This window comes from Penaeus monodon, chromosome 32 (assembly GCF_015228065.2).
Source record: "Penaeus monodon isolate SGIC_2016 chromosome 32, NSTDA_Pmon_1, whole genome shotgun sequence".
In the NCBI taxonomy this organism is placed as follows: Eukaryota; Metazoa; Arthropoda; class Malacostraca; order Decapoda; family Penaeidae; genus Penaeus; species Penaeus monodon.
In genome coordinates this window covers 35185394-35185761 of record NC_051417.1, presented here as the reverse complement: position 1 = coordinate 35185761, position 368 = coordinate 35185394, and the positions used below count along the sequence as shown (strand labels likewise).

At 51.6% G+C, this 368-nt stretch overlaps 1 protein-coding gene across 1 annotated transcript in view; it reads right to left on the bottom strand.

Moving 5' to 3' along the window:
- The window catches only part of LOC119593839 (DNA-binding protein D-ETS-4-like), a gene marked incomplete in the record, with an annotated part of 11206 nt that overhangs the window by 9924 nt on the left and 914 nt on the right, over nucleotides 1–368 (bottom strand). Inside the window, 1 exon segment of the mRNA XM_037942868.1 lies at nucleotides 236–368. Within this exon segment, the coding sequence (XP_037798796.1) occupies nucleotides 236–368 (133 nt within the window).

Genomic DNA, 368 nt, shown 5'->3' with positions numbered 1-368 from the left:
TAAACATGTGCTGATGAGGCTTGTGGGCGCTCGTAGTAAAACATACTTACATGGATAATACATAAAATTGTAAATAATAAAACAAGTGTGGTTATCTGTTCTGTGCGTATACGTGAATAATGACTCCCGTTCATGTTCAGGTAAGCGTATGTGCGTATGGTGTTGAGTGATGAGCCTTGGACGTGTGTGTGTGTGTTGGAGGATGTTGTGTGGAAGGCGGAGAGGCACTACTCACCACGAGGGATGTTGAGGCTCTCCGACACGCGCTGGACGTCCCTCCTGGCGTGCTCCAGAGCCAGCTCGACGGTCTCCAAGATTTCCTTCTGGCTGGCACATCCCGGCGAAGGGGCAGCCGGCGACCCGCAGGA